The 23,022-nt window shown below is 35.0% G+C and overlaps 1 protein-coding gene across 3 annotated transcripts in view; it reads right to left on the bottom strand.

Annotated features, from left to right (window-relative positions):
* The window catches only part of LOC142339885 (arrestin domain-containing protein 3-like), an 88,606-nt gene that overhangs the window by 46,098 nt on the left and 19,486 nt on the right, over nucleotides 1-23,022 (bottom strand). Inside the window, exons 1-2 of one of the 3 annotated variants that reach the window (XM_075390207.1) lie at nucleotides 22,409-22,691; nucleotides 21,126-22,251 (exon numbers count right to left, since the gene is read on the bottom strand). In XM_075390207.1, the coding sequence (XP_075246322.1) occupies nucleotides 21,126-21,336 (211 nt within the window). In that variant the 5' untranslated portion in view covers nucleotides 21,337-22,251; nucleotides 22,409-22,691. Of the gene's footprint in view, nucleotides 1-21,125; nucleotides 22,692-23,022 lie in introns of those variants that run through there. The other 2 variants (XM_075390208.1, XM_075390209.1) reach the window with 2 other exon arrangements.

Here is a 23,022-nt window from a genome sequence, read left to right as displayed (position 1 = left end):
AAACAAACAGTTCAACTTTCTACCTTAGTATTAGCGTTTTATTACATAATTGTTATAACACAAATATTTTCTACACTAATTACCCAAACTAATAATACATTCGTATAAAATATTCTTTTCGTACACTAAAATAAAACATGGCAGCGAACGTTGTTGCGTACCCCGACATAGCGTTAGAGAAATTTACAGGTTTAGACCCATCTGAAGATGCCCAGGAATTCTTTAGTTTAATACAAAGAAAAATCCAATTCTCACTAGGAACAAGAGATCCTGCGGATGCTGATTTGCAAGCAGCATACGACGCTAGACAAAAAGCGTTGTTTGGTTCGGTTTTGCGTGGGCCCGCAGCCCAATGGTTTGAAACCTTAGCACCAGGTTTAGCATGGAACGAAGTTAGAAATCAGTTCATTACCCGTTTTACTGATGCAAAAGACAAGTATAGAAAAAGAATTGAAGTCGAGAGTATTAAAAGGCAACCAGATGAGTTGATAAAAAGCTATACACACCGAGTAACAAAAGCAGTTGAAAAAGGATGGCCAGATCCAGATTTTAACAACGACCAGCGTAACGCTAAGTGTATGGAGTACTTTGTAAGAGGATTAACGCCACCTACACTCAAGCAAAAGGCACATCAGCGGTTAATAGAAAACCCAGCTACAACTTGGCAACAATTACAGGATCATGTAGCAACTAAAGACTTAAGTTTTTCTGTTAGCAGTGAATTCACTGGTACTGCCTCAAGTAGTATCGACAATAAAATAGAAATAGAAGGGTTAAAAAACCAACTCACAGAAATTGCAAATCTAATGAAAGATCATAAAATAAACGCCACATACAACAACGACAATCCCAGATTCAAACAAAACCAGACTAGATTCTGCAAGTTTTGCAAACGTTCAGGTCACACAACAGCTTTCTGCTTTAAGTACAAGGACTTTAAAAACGAAAACCGAAACCCACCTCAACAACGAGAAAAGTTCACAGATAATTATAAACGTAGTAGGAGCCATTCACCAGGTCAACAAAATTACAAATCAAACAATTATGACAATCGAAATTCTAGGGACAGACAGACAAGTAATTATAACCAAAATCAATCCAATTATCAAAACAACTCCAGATCAGACTACCGACATCGATCACCGTACCCATCAAACTCTTCAAACAATTACCGATCATCTTCTTACGATAAACGATCACAGGAACGACAAAATAACTATCGAAACAATTCTTACAGAGATAAAAATAGGCAAAATAGTAGGGACAGACAAAGCAACGGTCCTTCCAGATCAGATAATCGATATCGTGATAGGAGTAGAGATTATGACAGGGATAGGACACCTACTAGACAAAACAATAATACTCATTCAAGAGATAGCAGTGAAGGGCGAAGCCCTCGAGTTCACTTTACCAGTGAAACTTCCAGAGACTATTACAATAATGAGAATCACAACGACGAGTATTTAAACTAGACAGGTCTCCGTTCATAAACACTACTGATAACAAAGCAAGTTACTCACATATTTATATTAATTTATACCAATCCGTCGGAGACAAAAATAAAAATAACGGCTTAGAAACACAGTTTTTATTGGACACAGGAGCATCAAGCTCTATAATTAATTACCACACTTATCTTGAACTATGCAAATTACAACACATTGAGATGAAAGCTTCAAAAAATCATACTTTAGCGGTTAATGGTGAAAAACTAAAACTTCTAGGTCAAATAACTTTCAAAACTTCTTTCGACATAGAGGGAAAGTATCAAGTGGAAGTTACCACATGGGTTTCAGCAAAAGATGGTTGCAAGCCGAATTTGTTGGGAATGGATTTCCTTGAATCTACAGTAAAATCTATTGACCTAACCACTCCAAAAATTGACTTAAAAACTTACCCTGAAGTAGCCGTCACATTATCTAGATACCAAACAAAAAGCTATCCATACATTAGCTCTTATAAAATTGTAACTCTTGACCAGCAACTACCATTAGCACCAAAATCAACTCGAGTAATATCAATTAGACCACCAAATGAATTCTTCAGAAAGGGAACCTCCTTCGTAATTGGAAGTGAACTGCAAGCTCAAGGAATTTATACTTACAACGTTCAGTGTTTTAGAAAAGAAAAGGAATTACCAATAATGCTAAACAATCCTCAAAACAACAAGGTTGTCATCCAAAAGGGTCCTATTGGGCACACTTTAGAAGACATTGAAATTAGACAAGACCCAGAATTTTCTGTAGTTGACAATGTTGCATTCATAAACCACCTAATGAATAGTGACACTAATTGGGATCAAATATTCCATGTTAGTGAAAAACAAGGTCCAAAAATTTCAAAAATTCAAAATTTCTTTGCAGGCAAAACTCCTGAAAAACAAAAGAAAACAGAAAAGCGAAAAAGGCGACAAGATTTTACCAACAACTACGAATTAGAAACAGACTTTAGCGACGACCTAAAGGATCTTAAGCCACAATTAGAAACAACTGATGAGAACATCAGACCCGTTGAACTTCCCAAAGAAAAACTTAACAGATTTGACAAAACCGATCAAGCGTTTCTCAAAAAATTTGATTTCAGTCAAGCTGATATCAATGACGAAAACTTAGACAAGTTACTGAAGACTTTAACTAAAAATAAAGACGTTTACTCTCAACACAAATACGATGTTGGAAAGATAAAACAAAAGTTTCAAGTTAAACTTTTACCTAATTCAACTTTGACAAAACAAAGACCATCCAAAGTACCATTACATTATCAGGAAAAACTAGAAAACCTTTTGGAACAACTGTGTAAAACAGGTATAATCCGGGAAATGGGTAATGATAAAGAAATGGGATCAGAATTTATTAATCCAATCATAATCCTACCCAAGGGGAACACAGTAAAACTGGTTATAGATGCCCGATATTTGAATTCAATAACAGATCTTAGTCGATATTCATGGCCACTAGAGCCAATCGGAAGCCTATTAACTAGACTTAAAGGTAATTTCTTCACAACCAGTGATCTTTGTTCAGCTTATAACCAGGTTCCTTTAACTGAGGAAACTAAACAGCTGGTAAGCTTTGTAATTGGTCCAAAGCAATACACATTTGAACGCGGATTTTATGGTCTATGCGGTCTACCTAATTTCTTCAGTCGTATAATGACTATCCATTTTGCACCATTAATTAGAAAAAAACAAGCTATAACCTACATTGATGACACCATCATGCAAGCGCAAGATGAAACCGAAATGTTTGAAATAATTGACAAGTACCATGAACTTTTAAGGAAATCAGGATTGAAAGCTCAACCTGAAAAGACTAAATTTTTCCTTAGGAAAGTACAGTTCTTGGGACACGTAGTAGGTAAAGATGGGATACAACCAGTCAAGAAGCGAGTAGCAGATTTAAAAGCACTCAAGTCGCCCGAAAACAAACGTGACGTCATGAGAGTTCTAGGTTGTTTAGGATTCTACAGCATGTACATCAAAAATTTGCATGTTGACTGCAAACCATTCTATGACTTAACCCGCACAGAAACTAAATTTGTTTGGACAACGGAACACGAAAAACTGTTTAACGACATTAAAAACAGAATTAGCGAAGATACTATCTTAGCAATACCTGATACTAAATACCCATTCCACGTGCATGTAGACGCTTCTTCTATAGGAGTAGGCTCAATTCTCGTTCAAGAATTTCCGGAAGGGAAACGAATAGTGTCTTTCAATTCTAGAATTTACACTAAAGAGGAAGAAAAAATGAGTACCACAGCACGCGAACTTTGCGGTGTAATATCGGCATTACAAACTTATGAGCATTACCTAATTGGTTCTCCCCATCCTGTATACGTGTACACAGACCATAAGCCCTTAATGTATCTATGGGGTAGAAGAGGAAAACTCTCTCACAGGTTTTTTAGATACCAGTTAGTAATATCTCAATTTCAAAACTTGAAAATTATTTGGGCTGAAGGAAAAAACTTAGCCTTCCCCGACATCCTAAGTCGCAATGTAAAACTTAAAGATTTGGACAAGTATCAACTTAAACACAAAAAGATACCAAAAGAGATTAGTTTTTACGACGAGCATGGTAACGAGGAAAAATACTTCATTTTGCGTGATAATGAAAAGGGACCAGCAGATGATTTTTTCCCAATCCTTAAACAAAGCATAACGGGTATCGACAAATTCATTTTCAAAAACGACAAAATGATAAAGCAAAAGTACGACAATAATCAAAACAGACTTTGCTCAATAAACAATATTTCGGAAGATTTCTCGTATGGTTCATCAATTAACCACTATAGGCGTCATCGCAAACATGAAATAACCCCTGTATCAGAACAGGAGGAAGACGAAACGTCTGATCACTATACAGAAATTGATTCCTACCCTGATGAAGGGATAACCGAACAAAATTTTGACCCAATTTCGGAATTTGAATTGTTCAATGAGAACCAGTCACCAGAACTAGATTTTGACAACCTCTACATTGATCAAACTAATACCACAGACTCGGAGTACAGATTCCCTCTAGAATACGATAAAGTTTTTCTCGTGAAAAATAGCACTTGTATAGATAAAACCGAATTAGCAAAAAAATTTCCCGAAAATACAAAAATACAAGATGCAAGAGAACTCATCGATAAACTGACAATCTTCTCTAAAGAAGTTGATTTAAATACATCGGTAATTTGTCAAGAACAATTAAAAGATCCAGTGATACAACAAATTTGCCAATTAAGGACGAACAATAACAAAGATGAAAAGAAAATTGAATTCCGACAATCTAAAGCCATAATGTCATACATTAATAACTTTGAAAAACTGAGTTTTGTAGGTAACATCTTATGTATTCAACAACAAACTGACGAACCAGATATTGAATACTTAAAAATTTGTGTACCACTGTCATTGTTCTTTAAAGTTTTTCAGCTAGCTCATTGTGAACTGTCAGGTCATGTAGGCTTAGATAAAACACTTGCTAATGTAAAACGATTTTTTTATTGGCCCGGAATGTATAAATGGATTGAAAACCTAATTGCTGATTGCCTTGAATGCCAGAAAAATAAGCAAAAACGGAGAGACCTCCACGAAGCACCTCTCGAAAAGTGGACTGATACAGTCCCATTCCCCTTTCATACGGTCCACATTGATCACAAAGGACCTTTAAATCCTCCGTCGAACGGTAGACATCATTGTTTAGTTATTATTGATTCATTTTCGCGTTTCATTCAAGTATACCCTGTACGTTCCACAGACGCAGTAGACACCATAAAAGCTTTAGAAAAGTTCATCTTGTCTTTTGGAATACCACAAAAACTTGTTTATGATAAGGGTTCGGCATTCATGAACCAAGATTTTGCGAGTTACATTCATGAATTAGGTATAACACCCGCACCTCGAACTGCTTATGCGCCTTGGACTAATGGTAAAGTCGAGATCCAAAACAAACATTTAGGAGCACATTTCCGAATTTTTCTAGAACAAGCTCGAGGTAAATGGGATGAACTGGCACCAAAATTTGCTTTTTCTCATAACACGGTTCCAAATGCTAGTACTGGAATCTCACCTTATGAAATTGTGTTTGGACAAAAACCACAGATACCTCTGTCACTTAAGTTAGGACTCCTACGAAATTCACAACTCACATGCTCTTCCGAGTTTTGCAAAGACCTGCCTCTTCACAGGCATACCTTGCAAACTTCAAAAAACACCGAAATTGACAAACTTCTAAAACCAACTATAAACAATTCGTTGCTGATGCGAGAAAACCAATTCAAACAAATATACAATAACGCTTATAAAAAGAGCTTAGAAAACAATAACCGCGCACATAAACATAGAAACAAACACAAATTAGGCAAACCACTTGAGGTTGGACAAAAAGTTCTAATGGAAAACCATCAAATTGAGTTAGGAAAGTCAAAAAAACTACATGAACTGAGATCAGGTCCTTACACTGTAGAAAAAAAACTAACCAATGTTAACTATGAATTAACTTTAGATAGCAACCCGGCCACCAGGAAGGTCGCTCATAGAAATCACCTAGTCGAGTACTACCCAGCTACTGAAACTATACCAGAGTTAACCCTAGAATATGGTATAGATAAAAATAATTGTGACACATTTTATAATAATCTAATGACAAGTCAGTTGAATAAACTCAACAGTCCCTTGACTAAATTCTCCTTCCAAAGCCCCACTAACACCGAATATTTCCCCGTGGAGAATTTCATACGAAGAGATTCCCCTGTGCAGAACTTCGACCCTGACCGAACTCCTACCAATTTCGATTCTGGATTCAACGAAGCAAGTTCAGGTGGTCGTGACAACCCACCACCAGTCCAAACACACCTGCCTAGCGGTAGTCGAACAAGAAGTTCAACTCCTTGCCCACAGCACAATTCTAGAATACCTCTAGACCCTAATTTAAGTCCTCTCCGCCCTAATACATCGGAACAAGGACCTTCTAATTTACAAACTTTAGAAAATAATAATAATAGGCGAACTTCTAGTCGCTCGGCCAAGCCGCCATCACGTTATCAAGCCGGATTTACTTAACTTTGTTTTAGGTACCAAAACCCAGGCAACATTTTCTGGACGTGCCTATTACTACAACTCTTAGCCTTAACTCCCGGCTTGAAGCGCTAAAAAAAACAGGATGAAAAGATATCTTTGTTTTGAAAAACTCTATTTTTCTTATTTACTTATAAATCTTTTCTACTTTTGTACTCCTTTTATAGTTATTAACTCTACTGAACCCCTCCTTGACGATATTAATGATGTATCTAACAAACTAAGGGTCATTCATTATGACTGTTCTAAAATGAAAGAAAACAAAATGTATGCTCTAACACAAGTTTCTCCTTGCAAAATCACACCCGAAAACATTCAGATGGTTGATACACATGTAACACTTTACCAACGGTCTTATCGGACCTTCGTCAAAGCTCTTATGTGCAAAGTCACTGCAATGCTCATTCGTTATAATTGTGGTATGTTTTCCCATTCTTCAATTGTACACAACGCTCCAATAATAACATATGATATTATTGTTTCGCCTGAACAATGTTTAAATGCTAACAAAACTGGAAAAATTGCTGTTACAGAATTTGATGATGATGAAATGGAAATTGATATAAAACATGGAATAAAAACTGTCTCCTATAAAAACCAGGGAGTTGATCTTGAAGGTGAATCATCAACATCTTGTGATAATCGTGGTCAAATTAAACACTTCTCTTTTGAAACCCTGATGCAAGAAACTGTACTCGATATTGATCTTAATGACAGAACTGTCTATAACAGTCAAGGACTAAAACTTCCTTGTGCCCTCTCAGAAGGAGGTTGTCATTCGACATCACTCGACCCCTTTGCATACAATTGGGAGGCACCGGAAAATTGTATAGTTACTAAAAGATTTTCACAAAACGCAAAAATGCTAAAACATGAAAACGAACTTGGTAACGTACAGTATTTCATAGTGAGTGATGAAAAATCGGAGACGCCCTATGAAGGACCAGGAACGTATTCTCCTGCTGAAATGGATATAAAAATTAGAGTAGTTGATGAAAAAGAAAAGCTGTGTGGAAAACCTGAGTTTATTTACAGAACAAATTTAGATTCTTTATATGTTTCTTATACAGGCGGATTTAATATGAAAACTGGCAAACCTTATAAATCAAAAACTCAACAATTTTTTCATAAACTTCGTATTGATTCTGACAACAGCCGAAGTGTAAATGGGTTTAATAGGAAGCCTTCAGATGATCAGATCCGAACATCCGACAATGGTTTTGTTGCATGGGAACACTTAGACAAAGACAAGTTAGACTATGATCTTAACCTTGCGGTAAAAATGGATTTTGTCATATATCATAATTACATGCAAATAAAACAAGCATGGAAAGGTTTGGTCATAGAGCAATGCGAACTTGATCGAACTCAAAAACAAATGATACTAATGCAGGCTATCCAAAATAATCGTTTAGCTGGATACATGTTAACCGGCAACCGCTCGATGTTCTTAGACACAGATGGTAGCATAGGTTGGCTGTACCACTGTCCAAAACGAAACTCACCACTTAAGGTTCTTGATCAGTGTTTTGATAGGATTCCTATTCACTATGATGATAGGACAATGTTCGTCGATCCAATTTCTCGACAAACCTATCCATTTGCTAACGAAGTAAATTGTATTGGAGGCTACAAAAATGCCTACCAATTAGATATTGATAATGATAATTCACGGTACCATTTGATGCCATCACCTGTTCCTTTACAACCGCCAAAAATATTCTCTTCAAGAGTTGTTAGTTCTGTTCCAAAATTTACCGGTTACGAATCACAACGTGCCGGAATTTACACACCAAATCAACTAAAATCTTTTTGGGACAATATCTTGCATTCGGAAGCATCAAAATCAGTTTTGACAAAAATTTCAAGAGAAGTTCTAGAAGGAAGAAGCATAGACTACTCTCAAAAAGATATTTATGCGTCCGCGATGGGCGTAAATAGACAAATTTATCTAGACTCTCTACTCTCACCTACATTTTTTACCGAGCAGTTTAAAGGCACTTTTGGAATTATCACTTTCTATTTGGAAAAAATTGGAGTTTATTTTGCTTGTTTCTTGTGCATAAAATTTTTAACTGATGTAATCGTAACAATCATAAGAGCGTTCGAAATCCACAAAATATCCAACAAAACAATGGGTTTTTGGAAAATTCTATTAGGAGCAACATATAATCTTTGTATCTTATCGTTCTTTACACCGGTATTCTCTAACGAAACCAAACCGTCGGCCCCGCAGAACAACAATCATTTTTTACCGCTTAGTAATTATCAACCTTACAGCACAATAGAAAAAACTTACAAATGCGTTGAGGATCAACCTCGAGAAAATAAAATTGATGAGCATTGTCATACAGAAAATAATAAAGGAGAATACCCAAATCTGGCGTCACATCAACCACAACCACAAAATGATGCAACCATTCTAAGCGTGGTGGCACCTCCTTAAAGCTGTTAATAAAAAAATCATCTTTTTCATAAAAAAATAATTTGTCTCAAAAATAAAAAAAATTATTTGTATTAGACTCTATAAGTTAATTAATATCTTGTTTAGATACACCTCAAGGATGCTATGCTATGCAACCCAAATTCATAAAACAGCCTAACGCTTTATTCATTCGATTTGGACAATACACCGGACAAATATTATCATCAAGTATTTCCGATTTAAAAACCACTGTAACTATTAGAGTTGCATCTTTCTACTTCAGTGACATCATAGACTTGGACGTACCGCATTCAAATTTTCAATACTTCTCATTGTTAAGAGCCCTGATTGATGACACAATTACTTTTGTAAACATTGGAGTCGAATACAAAATCGTTTCAAAGCGTCTGAAGAAAAATATTATTAGACTTTGACTTTTCCTGTAAGAGACATGTGTGGATTCCTTTCTTGCTTTTTATTTCTTATAATCCATCTTCATCTATGTAATCGCAACTATGTCTATCTAGCTATTGCCTGCACTCTTCCCCTACTCCGATTTTGCTACATTGAATCCGATTGATATATTATCTATAAATATCAATCGTTGTCAATAATCCTCTTTTCAGAAATAATTGACACACCCTTTTTTATCCTTTTTTTACATTTACATACTTTTATACATAGTTTTGAAATGAAGAACAATAAGTTAATTAACAACTAAAACGCTTCCATTAATGTACTTTTGGTTTCAAGATAGACTCGTTACAATTTATCAAATAAAGAAAACTTTTGACGAAAATCACGGAGACATTTTCCCTCAAATTGTTATAAATTTTGAGTTTTGGGACACTTGGGAAAACGATACTGTGATTTTAACCCCTCATTCGTTGTATTGGAACTATTTCGTGTATTTAGCACAATTCGACCCTAATAGTTTGCCAAATGAGCTAGATCAGCAACATGATTCATTTAACTAATAGAAACTTACAAATCAGAATCGGAAACCAAAATTTTGAGCTATTAGCCGTATACTACGTTTCCGCTATAAGTATAATGACTTTCGTAAAAAAACCCATGACAAATATTTACAGACTCTTAACTATTTTCATTACTCATCCTCAGTTCGCCGAATTCACCATTTTTCTAGCATTCAAAGAGAACTCGGTATTTCAAGTACAACATCCAATCTACATTGCTTAAGTATCATTCTAAACTATGATCCTTGCGATTAACAATAAATTTGTAGAGTTACAAAAAATTCAACGATCTTTTGATGCATACCCAACTCCTGTACCTACTATGTTAGTAACACTCAAAGAGATTCAAAGTGAAAAAATTTGTTTGATAAGTATTAACCCTCTCTCAGTCCATTGGAAATTCTTCCTCTTTATTCTCGAAAATCCAAACTGTGTACCTCACAATATTTATTTTGATTCCCCAAAAACTGATTCTTGCCAAAACGATTCAATCTTTAAAGATTTGGAAACTATCAACAATTAAAAGCAGCAATGATATTCTCATACCAAAACTGCCTCATACAAATTCAATTTTTTGAAAAATCATTCGTCACGACAAAAAGCAACCGAGTAATCCCACAACTAATACTCCATTTTGAATATTTAAACACTTGGACTGATGGAACCATTATCTTAACACCATCTTCCCCCTATTGGACATTCTTCATAAATATATCCCAAGCTTTAAATGGTTCCAAAATCCCTTTTAATTTAGATCTCCTATAATGCTGTTCCACTTTGGTGAACGACTAGTCAAAGTAGAATCCCTCGAGAGATCATTCATTGAAACTCCCACTGCAGAAATAAAGCCCTGTATAATCATACATTATACTGACTACGAACGTGGATGTGAGGGTTCTACTCGAGTCACCATGGGAATGATGCACTGGGAATTCTTTCTCGCACTCATCGATATCGAAGAGCACTTCCCAGTCAACTTGGGCGCTCTTCAGTAAAGTAATTTGTTTTACATAACTTGCTCTCCACAAAAAATTTTTTTTTTATCCTCTCCTTTCCTCTTCTTCATTTTTTTCTATCCTTTTTTTTCTGATCAATTTGTTCTTTTTCCCCTCATTTCTTTCCAAATTGTTAAAACTAAAATGATTTTGTTTATTGGTAAGGAAAAAATTAAAATTGTTAAAGTAAAAAGATGGTTCAATGTTTGTTTCACGCAGTATAAAGCATGTATCAAGATAACTTATATGTTTTTAAGCACCGGTACCATTAATCATTATTACATTTATCCAAACGAGAAACACTGGAATTTCTTTTTTGCTATTGCAGATTTAAATGTAACTATCCCCAACGAACTTGAACACCATGGATTAGAACTCGTATACCCGAATCTTTCTGATTTGTCCTTATAATGGGAAACATTCTGAAAATATGGTCTCAACAACCACAAATTGACTCAACCCCAAAAATCGAATGTCCTGTTTGTTATCTCCCTTGCCGTCAATTCAAAAAATTACACAAAAACCCAAATGGTCAGCCCCCCCATTTTGCTTGCATTCCTTGTAGAAACGAATTATTTAAATATTGGAACCAACCTAAATGCCCCATTTGCGTAACTCCCATTTATACAATCAGTCATTGCCATTATTTCCAGTGTGATTCTTGTCAAGAAGTCAAAAAGTTATCCACCTGCCACAGTCACTTCAGGGATTTTCACCCAAAACAATCAATTTGTTTGCAGTGTATGACCTTTACAACTACTAAATGCCCCTTATGCAAACAAACAATTGACCCAAACAACCCGTGGTAAAATCCTTGACTCAAAACTACCTTCACAAATTATCCAAAATGTTTATCCCCAAAGTACTTGATTTTTTATTAATGGCCCTCATGATTATTGCAGCAGCCTTCTCCTTCGTTTTAACCGTTTTCCTCGTTGTTGTAAGTATTCCTTTCAATTTTTTGATGTTAATAGTTATATTAGTAATAGACCAAACAATAAAATCCCAAAATAACCAACAACCAAATCCTCCAACCATACCAGTCCCATAATCCCCTCCAATAACAATCTTCCAAAAATGAATACAATTGACAAAGAAACCAATACTATAGAATCCAAACCGGTCTCATTAATTTGTTTATGCTGCAGACGCGAAACAGTTGTTTTCAAGAAATTACACGAAAACCCCCCTAACGAACTACCCCACGTAATGTGTCTGCTCTGTTACCAATATATTATAAAAGATATGGGCTATGATTTTTGTCCAAAATGCTCTAAATTTAATGTTATCTTTTCAATCTTTAACTGGTTTCAATGTGATATTTGCAAACAAACAAGGTTTCAATATTCTGTTGCAAAAACGTTTCACCACAGTGATCACAAGCCCGTCAACTTTTGTAAATTTTGCGTAGAAGACTATAAATTATGCCCTCGTTGCGAAAAAATAATTACATAATGCGTCCAAGAACTCCCAAAATTTTAATTCTTTTCCTGCTTTCATTTTTGATCCACTCGATATCCCTAATTCAATTCAGTTTTTACCAGGAGCAAATCACCTCCTTCACCCTAGTTCTACACTACTCATTGAATTGACAAAATGCATCCCATAACATTGTTTATTCTTCTTTTTGTCCTCTTATGCGCATTGGCAATATCCCTTTTTATTAATCACTACCTCCTTTCCATCTTCTCCAGATACGGAAAATGACCAATCTAGAGCTATCCACAAAAATATTTATCTTAATCCTAATTACCTTGCTTGCCATATCGTTCCTCATTAACCTCATCCTACTGCAGTTTCTCAGAAATTTTCCTGTTTTTGTCTAAGGAAAATAAGAGAACAGTCACTCGATGGGTCTTTCACAATCCCTATTCGACGGTTTCCGTTGGTTCTATCCCCATAAGGACATTATCTGCCCTATATGTTCACGAAAAACCGTTATTGTAGAAAAACTACACAAGCAATTCCCCAAAGAAAACCCCCACTATGTATGTATTCCTTGCAGAAAAGCACTTTTTAAAAGATACACAAACCCTAAATGTCCCATCTGTCTTCGACCATGTCTTCCCGTCCTGATCACATCCTATTTCCGATGCAATTTATGCAAAAAAAGGAAAACAGAATTAGGAGTAACAAAACACCCACATTTTTCCCAACATGACGAACACCGATTCTGTCGCGTATGCATAAATAAGCAGACAAAATGTCCCATTTGCAAAAATTGTTTAGACGATGTTGTCTAATAAACCAAAACAACTCAAGTCCCAACGATCTTTTTTTTTCCTTTTAACTTTTCCTCGGGAAGGGGTTACCTCAGCTTTCTCCAGCCTGCCCCCCTGGCTTTTGAACCTAAATAATTCAGAACACTAACACGATAACTGAAAATTTCAAAAATGACCCGAAAAATTTTTCTTTCAGCTCAGCAAAGTTGTCTCCCCAGCTGCACGGGTCGTTGCAGCCGTGTTAGTGTGACGCACGCCCCAAGACTCACACCTCCGGGCAGCGGAGAAAGACGTACTTGTGCCAGGGCTGCCCGCCTGGCATAAGTATAAAAATTTTTTAATTTATGACCCCCCTCCCTTTATTAAAGTTAACTTTGCATTTAGCAAAACAAACGATTTTTTACCAAACTTTATTAACAAATGCATTTAGCATTATAATTTTTAAGTAAAGCAATTAGCAACAAAACCTTACAAAAACATTTTTACAATAGAATACTTTTCTATATTAGCAATACATTTGCAAACATGAAAAGAAGCCATAATGTGTGATACTAATGACACAGGCTAATAATATCAAAATATTTTAGACCTCAACCACAAAATGAGCAACAAGCACAACCTCTCAAGTGTAATCGTCCCCGCTGCTTCACCATCTTCATCAAGCCACCAACCAACACTACAACATCAGCAGAAACCGTCATCAACTCCGCCATTTCGACCAATGCGAGAACAACAGGACCAATATGATCCCCAAAACAACTGGCAAGTTAGCAGAAAGCGACAACTCCCAATCCAACAAATTAGCAATCACAAAAACAAAATCATTAAGATGAACAACATTGAAGATCTCGTTCCCGACGCTATCAGGAAAATACCCTCAGAATGTTTGAAATTACAGAAAACACGAGAGGAAAACATGAATAAAGAAAACCCGAGGTACGTTAATACCCTCCTCTACTTCCTGAAACCAAACTACAACAAATTTGAGGTTGCTAGTAAAATAAACATCATCCAGTCAAATGGACATCAACAGATACTAGTCAACAGCGAAAAGCTTCCAGTTCTGAAAACCTTCTCGCTCCCCACAGAAAACAACAAGTGGAGAATTAAAAATCGCGACCCTATGAAGGGCACTTATACCCTTAGGAATAATATGCTCGACGCATATATTGAAGTCCCTTACGACGCAATTTCCGCTTTTCCTGTTGAGATGCCAGAACTATCAGACATCAATACTAGTAGTTTAATAGAGGAAAACACCACATTCAGGCAGGAACTGTTTCAAAAGGAAACAGAGTTGCAAGAATTGCAACTGAAATTTGAACAACTGAAAATGGAATCGCAGAAACCACCTGAGGAAAAGCAACTACCTAACGACTATTGGCGGCGCCAATATGTCGTTGCCCATCAACTCCAAAAAACCAGCGAATCCAACGCGCAAACTATGTTAAAAACGTTCTCCTTCAAACACCTAGAAATAACAAATGCCAACAAAAAGCTTGGAGAAAAGAATCTGGAGCTAGGAAAGAAAATAACACAATTAATGAAGGAAAACGAAGAACAAAAAGCCAAAATTTCCGAGCTCAAAAGAAAGGTAAAAAAACACAAGAAGCGACAATCAAGGGACTATTCCGAACCAACTGAGGAAGATGTACAAGAGGTCCTTCTAATCGAAGACGATGACAGTCCTGTAACGAGCCCGATCATTTTGCCCCCAGAATTTTTTGAATAATACAGCAAAACATTATCGCCCTTTGCGATTAATTTTATAGCATACCGTTGTCGCCCTTTGCGATTAATTTCATAACTGTCTGAACTCGTAGTAACTCATTTATATGTCTCAAGCGCAATAAAATTATATACGATGCAATATATTTCTTTTTTTTTTAATCATTTTCTTTTCTATCTTAAAAATCGGGGTGAGCTGTAGTATTACGAGAGCCGTTACAAATGAACGGATAATTAATCCCGCATTAGAGCGAACGTATTTAGGCGCTAATTAACCATTCTCTCGCCGCGCGCTAAACGAACTAACGCTTGTTAAGACTACCAGTACACAAGTATTTAAACAACTCAGTTCGACTTATTTAATTAACACAACTTTAGGCCTGGATCTCCTCGCTTATATCCAGGATAGAAAATGTACGTTGTTGAACGTAGGCGGCCTGTAAAACCACAGTTTTTTTTGATTTAAATTACTTCTGCTTTTGACAGTTGCAATGCAGATCTTTCCCCCCAAGTTCAATAAAGATGAAGCAGATTGCTTCAGGGGAAAAGACAATAGAGTCTCATAAAAAGCCCCCAAGAAAACCATAATTGTTGCGGTTTTAGAAGAGGGGAAAAGCAGAAAACAGGCGCCTACGAAATCAATAATTGATGCTCTCAGCTTTTTAGATTTTTATTATTTTTTGGAGTTTCAATAATTTTTCCGTGAGATAAAAAAGAGTTAATTCTCTTGCCTTCTCGGCCAATAGGAAAATTAAGAAGCACCTCACTATGAACGTGAGTTTGTGATTCGCTCCCTATCGGCCCAAACGGAGCTGAGAGGAATTAATTGTTTCTCTCAGCGAAGTGGGACGGAATAAAATTAGAGAGACAGAAATCACTCCCAGAAGCAAGCAGCAGACAACTGCTTTCATTTTTCTCAAAATTTAACTTCACTTTAACAATAAAATAGTCGAACAAAATTGTTTAATAACTTAGACAAATAATTCCTGATTTGATTTTATAACTTTCTTTTTCGACAAATAACATAACTGAAGAAACACCCAAGTGAACGATCGCCCAGCAGCTCACCTCCATTTCACCACTACACAACTGGTAATTAGTAAGCTTGTTCATTTAAACTATCTATTTAATTAATTGAACTTTTCAGCCCCCCAACTATTTTAAATTGAGACTTATAGCACAGACAGATCTTAGGCATATATCTTTGCCTTCGATTTGTTATATCTTTTGTCAAGTTTGACTGGCATACATAAAGAGATCCCGTATTGTGTGATCTGTAATAGCCCAGCCAAATTTGATACTATATACAGAACTAGTCACGTGCTTCTACAGGCCAAACTTCCACATTTGCCAACTTCCACATGTAGACAACAATGTTACCAGAAACTTAACACTTTCCACAGGGTAATTTTTTTCCGTAACATTAGTGTCATACAAAAATTTTCAACCACATTACCTTTCCTTCACTAAACTTTTCTTTCACTTATTCTATACCAGAAACTGAATATGTCGGAAACAAATCAAAGAGTCTCTGAAGCAGAATACCTCGAATTATTGCTAAATTTGTGTTATGGTTTTATAGAAATTTTCATTTTCCCGAACAAAGACTACAAAATCTGCGTAAAATTTTTCTAAATTAAAAAATCTATGTTTCATCAAAACTACTGGAACTAACTATTTCGCCTATTAAATTAAATCAATAAAACAGCTCCAGCTCAATCAATAATGGACTTCTGTAAAATGTACGTTTCAAACGAGTCGCATTAAACAACGCTCTTTTAAGACAGATCGAACAAGTGATTAGAATATATATTTAAACCACCTAAGATAGAATTAAGGAAGACTAAGAAAAAAAATTCACGCTATCTTACGCCATGAAAATTGGAAAAAAAAACCGTCAAGACAATTTATCCTTTTCACTTCATCTATGCAAAAATAATTTACGAAAGGAGGAAATTCGACATTTGTTTCCAAACACATTGCCCAAAGAGCAAACAAAATTTGTATGAGGAAAGGGTTGAAAAAATTGTTTTTTTCTCTTTCTCGAATCTAACTAGAGCAAAATTCCGTTGTAGACAGGAATTATTTCAGCTGAAGGATTCCAAATCTGAGACACATTTCGATTAAAAAATAACTAGCTGCTGGAGGATTAAAAGACAGGCACGTACATATTTGATTAAAATAACGACAAGTGGTCTGTAAAATAACTAGGATTGGGAAAACTGATTGTTCCGTCCCCCACTTCAGTGGGGAGTGAGGAATAATATACTCAATTGGATTTTTTTTGTTCAGTCAGTTTTGGCCGACCGATATATTCATCGTACAGAATTGTGAGTGGTATCATTAAAAAGTCCGTCCAGCGTAGAACACGGAATCAAAAAGATTTTTCTGATTTTCGTGTTTTAGAGGGATTTATCGAGGTTTAAAATTTTGTGAACATTCGACGGTTTTTGTTCACATTTTCAGTAATTTTTGCTATAATCTGGCACAATTTCGCTATAATAATTCAAAATAAGTTGAATTTTTTAACGGCAGAAAGTTGTTGTTACCATTAGAGATAGAAAAGCGTTGCTGAATTGTTTGATTGAAGATTTTTTTGGCTAAAACGTTTGATAAAATTTTCAAAATTCAAACTTTTTTCATCAAAAATGGCACAAAAAGTGCTTTTTTGGTCCACTTTGTCAAAAAATGGGCTAGTTGCAATTAGGCGCCGTATGAAATCCTTCTGGAATTAGAACTTTATCGTTTTTGCGGATTTAACTCGAGATTTATACAAAATGCATTGTTGTTTTTTTTAATATTGAAGAGTTCCACTCAAAAATTGGTCTAATTCGCAAACACTTGGAACACTTGGTCGGTTGGCTGCGCGCCCGAAAAAATCAGCGCGAGGTTCGATAATAACATGGACTCTTAGAATCAGTGACTTTTTGGTTTTATTTTGGTGCTGCCTTTTTCAAAATATTTTGCTTTTGTTTTTTTAATGTTAATTTTTGACAATATTTTTTATTCAGGGCCCCGTAAATGACCGCTCCAAATTACGTAAAATTGAAGCCAAATGTGGATACAGTTTGTTTTTACAGAACCAAAAGGTTTTTATGGCTTTGAAGAAGAGTTTTTTACTAAAATTTAACTAAAATCTTGTCTTTTGCCTTCAATTTTTATTCTTTTGACAGTCTGATTTTTAAAATTAACCACTCAAAGATTGAAATTTCTTCCTCAAGAGGTGCAAGTGAACCTTTTCTATTCATTCGGTTGTTACCTAATCTCTCCTATGTTATTGAATGTATTTGTATTAAGGAAATTTCTGCCATTTTTTGAACTTGTCAATTTTTTATATTGTTTTAGTCAACATTTCGCTTATTCTCAGTAAGTACAGGTCAACCTTTCCTCCATATAGAATAAAAACTGGTTTTGTGCCCAATTGTTTTAACAGAAGGTTTTCTTGCTTTTGGTACGACGAGTTTTCATACAAAATTTTCTGATTTTTGTGCACAATTGCCCATTTTTGCTGTTGTTTTTGTTTCTTTTTTGAATTGTCACATTATTTAACAATCTAACTGAAGAAAGCTCTACAACATTTCAAATTTATTTTTGCTTTCATAACATACGTTTTGAATGTTATGAAAACAAAATGAATTTTGTTTTCATAACATACGGTTTGAAGGGCTGCGAATACGTTCTCTTTCAGAAAATGGTAGATTTTTTCATTTTTACCCTTCATTTGTTGTTAATTTTTGCTGTCATATGCCAATTATTGTGTAATTAAAGGTCTCAATGACCAACTATAGATAAACATTATAACTTAAACAATTAATGTCGGTAAATAACTAATGGCTGTTTTGACTTTCGAATTGAATTTCTAAAAAAAGAGTAATAGTATTCTTCAACTTATCCCTTCTTGTTCAGGTTTGCGTTTTTTTCGTATTTTACAATGTTGTATCACTTTTGCAAATTAGCCTCCTTAGTTAGAGCTATTATTAATGTTTTGTAGAATCAAACAATAATTTTTATGTTGTTTAAATTTTTTAAATGATGTCTTCAGGGCTTAGACAATTTGTTTCTGAAGAATTTTGCGAAGTTTAGATACTTTTCAGATTTTGCAGTACTTTGTTGTCATGTTTTGATACTCGTTTTACAAAAAGATATTATAACGATCAGAATAGAAGCAAATGAAAATGTTATATTCTCGCAATTAATATCCTATAAATTTAATGGCTTCAAAACTGCGGTTTCCTAAAGTTGTTTGTGAAACTTATCAGTTCAGCATGTATTTAATGTTATTTTATAGTCTTATGATCTAGTCTCATTAATAACTGTCGCAATTAGTTTTCTAGTAGTTGCAAGACAAACTGTCTACTCTATTAGTCGAAAGCTTTTGTTGGCTATGAATTTTGAAAATATATGTTTTTAATTAAAAAAAAGAGATAGATTTTTGAGATCTGCCAATTTTATTTCTGTTAAATTGTAGCTAAGCATCTCTATGTACAAGTATATGCAATTCACATCAGTTATCTTTTAAAAAACAATTTGCTCTTCATAACGGCTTTATTTTCCTCAAATGGTCTTTCTTCTTGGAACAACCAGTTTTCATAAAACGAATTTTTGCGACTTTTGCAAATTTGCCCCTTTTTGTAGGTTTTTGGTTTCTTTTCAGAGTGTCACAATAGTGTCCGTCATTTGCCTTACCAGTGTTGTCAACTGCAAAAAATGCAAAAGAAGATTTTTATTGATTTTAATGATCAGCTTAATATTTAATTGATTGGGGGACATCGTTTTCGTGCATAATTTTTCGTGCAAATTTTTGTTTTTGCCGGTATTTGTTGTTTTTTGTAGTCGTATGACATATCCTGGATAATGAAAGGCCTCAGTCGCTCTCTATTGAGGTATAAAAGACTCTCAATTAATTCATTTGAGGTGTAATTTTCTAATCAGTTCGAATTCAATTCTTTTTTGAAAAAAAGCATTGTTTTAATAAACTTTTGCCGCTTTTGCTCATTTCTATTCGACTTGTCGCCAAGTGGCAACGAGGAAAAGTCCCATATTTTGCTCCAAAAAGTACCAGTCAATCTTCTAATAAATTTTAAAATAAATTTTATCTGATGCCATTTTGATTTGGTTATAAGTAATTAATATTTGTAACTATTTGATTTTTGTTTCCCTTTTTTCTGGTAGTCATATTATGGTAGTCACAGGTCTCATAGGCCCTCTAGAGTAGAATGTTTTTTTCTTTTAGTAGTTTGCTGAACGATATGTTGATAAGTTAATTTTTTCTATCTCTTCCTCATTTGGTAGACAATTAAGTGAAAATGTAGATGAGCGGGGTCGGAACTTAATGTACGAACGCACATTACCGAGCCTCCTTGTTTTAGTTAATGGTTAAGTTAATATTTAAAGTCCGTTAAAAACCAGTTCAATTTTGAACAAAAAACAATTTTTGATTAGTTTTTGTAGAAAAAAAAACTTACGTTAATTGTAGTTTGAAATATTAATTTTGGTAAAACAAACGGATGATCATTACCAAAAGAAGAACAAACACCGTATACGCCTCTTTATTCAGCATAAAAACAGAGCAGAAAAATTAATTTAAAACAGCAGATAAGTGAAAGTAAAGCAGAAAAATGTTTTTGTTTATTAGGTCTCTTGCGTCTATTTTTCACAATCTATGAGTATTTATTTACCTAGATAAGCAGATTTTGAAAATGAAAAAGTGACAAAGGTGAAAAACTTCCGGAACATTTACACCCCAATTTTTCCCAATGATATTAAAAGTTTTAAAATATGTGTACGACAATCGAATCGATTTTTGTGTATTTTTCATGGAGCACTTATGCTTATCTCAAAATTTATTATTGTTCAGCTAAAACAGCCGAAAAAATCCAGCTGGTATAGAGTTCCCAACCCCCATTTTGTGAAGGCCTGAAACACTTTTTTATTTCAAAACGACATGTTTCACTGGAATATCCCCCAAGCTTATATCAAAGTAGTGACGACATTGGTACCTCACGGTGCTTTGAAATAACAGTTTGATGTAAAACGAGATCAAAAAGATTGACACCTGTCGAAATTTAGCTTACAATTTACTTGGCTTGATATAAATGTACATTTTAAGTCTCCGTTAAATAAGGGAAATAAACGGAGGCAGAAATGAAAACAACATACACACTTGTGTACCAATAAATATTGTTTCGAAATTGAGGCCAGACTTACCAAAAGGTCGGGGAATTTTGGAAAGCCGTCTCTGCAACCCGCTCTCTTTTCTCTCTCTATCTTGCTGGTCTTTCATTCCAACAACTGACCCGTTTCTCTCCGCATGATAATTATGGTGATTAATTGATGATTGATTCGCATTCTGAGGCTGGTATCTCGACTCCTGATGTTCAGAAGTCGATATTTGACTACTCCCGCCCCCCTCCGACATATCTCAAGTTCCTCCACGCGTTTACGGCCTCTAATCTGTATAATTTATTCGCCTCCTCTCAAAGGGGTAATTTCGCAAGCCAGGAAAACAAATTTGTCAACAAGTTTACCCTCTCACGCTGTCGGAGTTCACAAACAATAAACAAGCCTCTGGAAAATAGCTGGATATAACTGGATATGGTTACAAGCATGTACAGTTAGTAATATAGGGTAATATTACAGCTCCGGGTGACAATGGGGTTCTTCGGGTAGAAAACGCTGGTTACTGTCACCACTCCGTAACGAATTCAACAGAGTAATTTAGGGAAAATGTTCCACATAAATTGTTCAAAAGTCGAAAGCCCCCAGGTGTAACCAGGTGCGAAAGGCTGGAACTAGCAATCAAAGTAAATTTTGGCTTTTACAAAAGACCATAACCCTAATTGCATTTGGGCAAAAGTTTTGCCCGGGGCCAGAAATGATATATTAGAAAGAACAGCTTTCCGATTTAAGACTGCCCAGGCGTATTGAGGAAACATTTATAAGCGCGAAAGAAAATTTATAACTCCAAGGCTATGACAGGGTTTATAATAACATCAAAAATCAAGTTTACATTCGTTTGAAGTTAGAATTTATCCTTCACGAGCGAGTAAATTATAGCTGAAAGCACAAAACAGGGTAGTTTAAATCAATATAGCAAACTGATGAAAGTCGGTTGTTTTCAGGAAATTTAGGAAAACTAAAGTAAACAACACTTTATATTTATAAATATCGAAGGAACTTTGAAGACGAGGGTAGATAGATATCAACAATCATGTAACTACTCTAAGTAAGTAACCTATTAAAAAATTTAACGGGTAAATATTGCTTTATCCAATTTATATGCACTAACATTTCAAAAGTATATGTTGGTCAATATTTAGTTGAAAATTTATAACTGCAAACATTTAGTTGCAAAATAATAACTGCCCCAATTTTACTGCTGTCATTCGATGATTATTCATGAAAAATAATAGCTGCAAATTAAATGGTACGTCATTGCAGTAAGCCACTATTTTCCTCTCATACAAAAACAATTATTTTGCAACATAAACATTATAATTAATATTTTAATAGCTAAAGCTGCGAAACAATTTTCCCGTTGTGAATTTGAGCAAACTTTTCCATGACGGATATTGATGGAAATGGAGCCACATGTAATTGTCATACTGAGTTGTGAAAATTATTATATGGAAAAGGGAACGAATAAAAACGGTGGTTAGTGTTAAAAACGTGAAAACATTTGGAATTTGCGGTGCGGAACAAACAATTAAACTAACGACAATGCAAAAGAGGAAATGAAAATGAAAATGTGAAATCACAAGCGTGAAATATGTTATGGTAGAAGTTGAAAGTAACGACTAGTGTTACCTACTGTGCTATTCCGCTCATTTTTTAATGTCAAAAACGCTGAAGGTGCCAAAAAATCAAATCTGTCTGCTTGCTGAAATTTTTTTTGTAGTTCATTAAAATAATCTTTGACGAATTAGTGTCAGAAATTACACTGCTTTTTGTGACATACGGTTTTGAATCCGTGCGTATCTGTTTATTGCAAAGCGAAGCAGACTAATTACTGTTCCGACCAACTTTAGTAGGGGAGGAACTATATACTCAACTGCGTTCTTTTGTTCAGTCAATTTTCGCAAATCGATATATTCAATGAACAGGA

The sequence above is a fragment of the Convolutriloba macropyga genome, chromosome 5 (assembly GCF_964194025.1).
Source record: "Convolutriloba macropyga chromosome 5, txConMacr16.3, whole genome shotgun sequence".
NCBI lineage: Eukaryota > Metazoa > Xenacoelomorpha > Acoela > Convolutidae > Convolutriloba > Convolutriloba macropyga.
The sequence above is the reverse complement of the archived record's forward strand: the minus strand, read 5'-3'. Positions and strand labels throughout refer to the sequence as shown.